Source organism: Berghia stephanieae, chromosome 3 (assembly GCF_034508935.2).
Source record: "Berghia stephanieae isolate SIO BIC M18660-M18661 chromosome 3, UCSD_Bste_1.3, whole genome shotgun sequence".
Lineage (NCBI taxonomy): Eukaryota > Metazoa > Mollusca > Gastropoda > Nudibranchia > Aeolidiidae > Berghia > Berghia stephanieae.
Window position 1 is genome coordinate 59,781,930 of NC_088362.1, and position 5,487 is coordinate 59,787,416.

At 38.4% G+C, this 5,487-nt stretch overlaps 1 protein-coding gene across 2 annotated transcripts in view; it reads left to right on the plus strand.

The window, feature by feature from the left end:
• Positions 1 to 459: 459 nt before the first annotated feature.
• LOC144968099 (uncharacterized) overlaps positions 460 to 5,487 on the plus strand; it is a 24,374-nt gene continuing 19,346 nt past the window's right edge. The window contains exons 1-3 of one of the 2 annotated variants that reach the window (XM_078906095.1): positions 460 to 636; positions 3,344 to 3,546; positions 4,898 to 5,063. In XM_078906095.1, the coding sequence (XP_078762221.1) occupies positions 582 to 636; positions 3,344 to 3,546; positions 4,898 to 5,063 (424 nt within the window). In that variant the 5' untranslated portion in view covers positions 460 to 581. The remainder of the gene's footprint in view (positions 637 to 3,343; positions 3,547 to 4,897; positions 5,064 to 5,487) is intronic. The other variant, XM_078906096.1, reaches the window with a different exon arrangement.

The window sequence follows — 5,487 nt, forward strand, 5'->3', positions numbered from 1 at the left end:
GTGATGGTTGTGATGATGTGATGATTGTCGCAGTAGTGGTAGTGGTAGGTATATATATGTAGTGGTAGCAGTAGTTGTAGTGATGAGGATGTTGTGGTGGTATTGATCATAATATGACAGCGATTGCTGTAGTGACAGTGATGATGTGGTGGTGGTATTAGTTGTAGAAACATTGGTAGTGATGTGGTGGTGGGGGCGAATTCCCGGATATTCGGGGGAATTTCACGGGATTCTGTGGGATTCTGGTATTCTGATATACACCTGTTTTAATCATAGTCTATTATCCAGATTTTGTGAATGTTATTTTTGTCCTGTTACAATTGCTACCATTTGATCTTCCACACGATAATTGCTGTTCCTAACGTCATATTTTACATATGTGTTTGTTTACCAACAAAGTAGGCATAGGGTAATTAAATATGATAAGAACAATCAGTAGATAAAACATACAGTCGTTGATTGTCTGTTTTGTTCCCATACGAAGCCTTTCCATTTTCACTCTTTCGTTAGTCTTTAATCCGTGATCTCAACACCACAAGATTCCTTTTCCCTGGTGATTTGAATGACAACTTGTTTTAGACATGAAGTTATTTCTTACTTTACTATGTCTATTATTTTCTGTGGTCGCGACTGCAGGTAAGTTGATTAATGTCAACACTAAAGTCATCATCATCATCATCATCATCATCATCATCATCATCATCATCATCATCATCATCATCATCATCATCTTTCATCATCATTATCATATCCTACTTTCAACTTTGTCTCGTTCCAAATTATTTTGTTTCCTACTCTCATCACCTTCGTTTTGACGTTATTCAGCTTTACCCTGTTCCTACCATTCAATCCCCGACAACCAGTACACATTCAGCTTTACCCTGTTCCTACCATTCAATCCCCGACAACCAGTACACATTCAGCTTTACCCTGTTCCTGCCATTCAATGCCTGACACCCAGTACAAATTCAGCTTTACCCTGTTCCTACCATTCAATCCCTGACAACCAGTACACATTCAGCTTTACCCTGTTCCTGCCATTCAATCCCTGACACCCAGTACACATTTAGCTTTACCCTGTTCCTACCATTCAATCCCTGACACACAGTACACATTCAGCGTTACCCTGTTCCTACCATTCAATCCCTGACACCCAGTACACATTCAGCTTTACCCTGTTCCTACCACTCCATCCCTGACACCCAGTACACATTCAGCTTTACCCTGTTCCTACCATTCAATCTCTGACACCCAGTACACATTTAGCTTTACCCTGTTCCTACCACTCCATCCCTGACACCTAGTACACATTCAGCTTTACGCGGTCCCGTCCCTACCATTCCATCCCTGACACCCAGTACACATTCTTACATGTACTTATAACATTTTTATAAAAATAAAATTCATTGTATTAGCACGCCTAATTATAACTTTAAGGAAAATAATTTATACTCTACTCATACTGTTCATCACGTCTGCATGCACTGTACACTGTTCTTAAATATCGATCGACCCTTCTTCTGTCAAAATCTTTCAAACCTGGGTTATTTTTGTACAGATGTGCGGTTAAGCTGAGTGAACTATTTCAACGTAAAGTCTTTTGCAATTGAAGAAATTATCACAAAGAATAGAGATTATTCACACGTTTTATATTTGTGGCTATAAATAGAATTTCCTGTACTTACTTCATCCGGACACAATAAACGATTCAGAAACTCCACCCCTTTCTCCAAGCGTAATATTGTCGGGATCAATCAATGAAAAAAAAAACTTAAGCTTTTATATAGAGCAATATCCACTAAATGTGCTAAAGCGCTTAACAGAGGGTCCCTGACCAACAGCAACACATAACGCGTAGAACGGGACATGACGCCTGTTAAGCGATATTACAATTTTTTTTCCGACGTAGAGACAACGCTGTTTACGGCCAGGTAGATAGTCATTTCACACCTGAGTACGGTGAGAGAATGTGAGTAAAGAACCTTTTTCCAAGGACTCAACTATGCGCCCAGCGAGGCTCGAACCCAGGACCTTCCGATCCGAAAGGGACACACCACCAGACCACAAATCCGCACTACAATGGGAAATAATAATAATAATAATAATAATAATAATAATAATAATAATAATAATAATAATAATAATAATAATAATAATGATGATGATGATAATAATAATAATAATAATAATAATAATAATAATAATAATAATAATAATAATAATAATAATAATAATAATAATAATAATAATAATAATAATAATAATAATAATAATAATAATAATAAATCTTTATTGTCCTAAAAAAAAGTGGCAATTTGTCATTTGGTTACACATTTATAACAATACAATATAGACGTAGAGACACTCACACAGATGCACATTAGTAACACCGTAGTCATCGAAAAAAAATATCAACGTAAAGTCTTTTGCAATGGAAGAAATTGTAGTTGTCCTCCACCACAAAGAATATCAATTTTCCAAAAAAATTTATATTTGAGGCTATAAATGCAATTTCCTGGACCTACTTCATCACGAAGAATATAAAATCTTACACTCTTGCTTTTTTCTCGATTCTGGACGTGTTCCCAACCGTTGCACGAGCTTGTGAGTGCGCGTTGGGAACAAAGTTTGAATTCCAAAACGCAAGAGTGTAAAAAATATTTTATATTAACCCCACAATCGATTCAGATTTCATCGTCTTTGAATAAAAGACATTTTCAAAGAAATATTTGAATGATACTTGTTCTGAATCGAAATTAAGTGAAATTTAATGTTTGATAATCTGACGTTAGAAATTACCAATGCAAACCTGATACGAGTACGCCTTATTATCTATGGGTGGGAGGGTGGGGGGGGGGGGTAGAACACTATACGCTTCCTTCATTTCTTTGTATTTATTGAAGGAGGTCTTTTTCGTTCCTCATAACAATACGAGCAAGCGTATGTGTTGCACGATAAAAAGTAACCAGTTTGATAAATACCCCCCAAAAATGTTTAAAATGAAATATAACGTTTATTCCATTCATCCAAGTAAGATTTTTAGATATTTCGTGACCTGTATGGTAGTTTTACTTTGATTCGCCATAATGTGTGTTTTTCTCCATCTGTTTTAATAACAATTTGACAACAACAACAACAACAAAAAACAAACAAAAAACGTTGGGTTTGTATTCACGGCGACCAAAAACATATTTTTAATTGCCAATCAGTTATCTTTTGCACTTAATCTTAAACCAATAAAATGAGCGAAATTATTATGCAATCGTTGAAAAACGTGTGTATTCAACACGTTCAAACACAAATTAACGATTGCACATTTATATTTGTCATTATCATTGCACAGGCTCATCCCTTCAGATGAAGATATTACCAGAAAATCCACTGAAAACGTTGCATACAGTCGTTGAAGTTTCGTGTGTTGTCGACTCCAAGAACACCCAAGGCATTCTGTTGCTGCAAATATCAAAGAACAACGAAGCGCCCATGGTGATGGTTCGTCCGGATACAGAGCCCTCCCTCAGCAGGGATATTTCTCAGAGATTTCGGGTGGGTATTTACAGTACAACATCTTTATAGGTCGTCATCATAATAGGAAACAGAATTGTGATGTCAAAAAAACTGGTTCCAATCTCATTGGAAGTGTAACTCTACTCTTCCGAGGACTGGATGCATATCTTATGTTATTGATCTTCTGGTTTTAGAGCAATGCGTCCTTATTTTCTAGTCTAAATATTATATGCTGGTCGTCTTTACGTCACGTAATCTTTAGAATATGCCTATACATCCTGGAGAGCGGACACTTAGGCCATGGTCAATGCAGCTGGGCCCATCCTAGAATTTTCTAAGAATCCACATATTATACACCACCTAGTCTCAGCCAGCCTCCACTATTTCATGCTTCCAGCTATGCTTGATCACTTTTTAATTCAGAAAAGTGAGTGAAGCAGGCACTTATGTTGATAACAACAAGAGATGAAGTGAGTAGGAAAGTGCCAGAAGACAATAGAGAAAAAAATTTCTCGGCGGCGCTGGGGGTTCGAACCCGCGACCTTACTGGTACGACAACTCCACCTGGTCGGGGAGAGTGTGACTCTACCGTATGAGCTATCGGCGATCCCAAAAACAGATCGTCTCTAACCCTACTCATTATTAGAGCCCTCTCTTCCCGACTACTTGAGTCACGGGTTCAACACACACAACCGCCGCGAAGTTAGCTGTCCAGCATTTAAGCTTAATCAATTAAGCTTAATACCCAATATTCTCAACACTTCTTGCCCTTTTCTACTCACTTTATCTCTTGTTGTTATCAACATAAGTGCCTGCTCCACTCACTTTTCTGAATTAATGACTAGAGTTAGAGACGATCTTTTTTGGGTTCGTGGATAGCTCATACGGTAGAGTCACGCTCTCCCCGGCCAGGCGGAGTTGTCGTACCAGTAAAGTCGCGGGTTCGAACCCCCATCGCCGCCGATAATTTTTTATTCTCTACTGTCTTCTGGCACTTTCCTATTCACTTCATCTCTTGTCGTTGATCACTTTTACTAGATGTGTCACTATAAATATACTCAAGTATGCTAGCATAATGCAATCTTGCAGGTTCGTGGGAGAATGAATAACAAGGACAATGAACACTATTTGAACCTGACGTTGGCCTACCCTAGCCAAGAGGATGTGGGAGTCTTATCATACCCAACACAGCGCAGCGCGGGTGATCGAACTATGCACCTTTCGGGTACGAAGCAAAGACCGTACCGATGAGCCACGCTGCCCCTTTTTGTTGTACCATATTCATCCTGGCAGGCTGTAAGTTAACGAAAACTACGTTTGCTCCATTTTACTTGATATAACGTTCTATAAATTCTAAAGTTTACTAGTACAATATAATGCAATCTTACAGGTTCGTGGGAGAGTGGATAACAAGGAAAGTGAACAATATCTGAATCTGACGTTGCCCTACCCTAACCAAGAGGATGTGGGAGTCTACGCATGCGCCGTGTACTTTTTGAACACTGAAGGTGTCATGCTGGAGAGAAGGGTCACGAAAAAATTGGTGATCGATTCAGGTAATCTTTTATTTGATTGACTGCAATTGTTGTTACTTTCTCATTCATGTGACCCTTGAGCTTGAGTTTTTATATAGCGACGTATCCACTTAACGTGATCAAAGCACTTTACAGAGATTACTGGACAACAGCAACAGCAACATATATAGGACGCAACAAAACGTCTGTTAGGAAATATGACCATTTTTTTGGACATACAATGCTGTTAACGACAGGTACTCATTTTTCACCTGAGTCCGGTGATCTGTAGATAGAACGAAGTTGACCGGGTCAATCGGGTCTTTGTTATTATTTTTCGGGATTCATGTTTATGTGTAATTCTCAATGAACCCGACTATAAAAGTATAAAGTTACACACAATTTTGTGTGTTGGTCCTTCATATATCCTGATGACAATGTTGTGTTTCTTAACCAAGGGCACAGC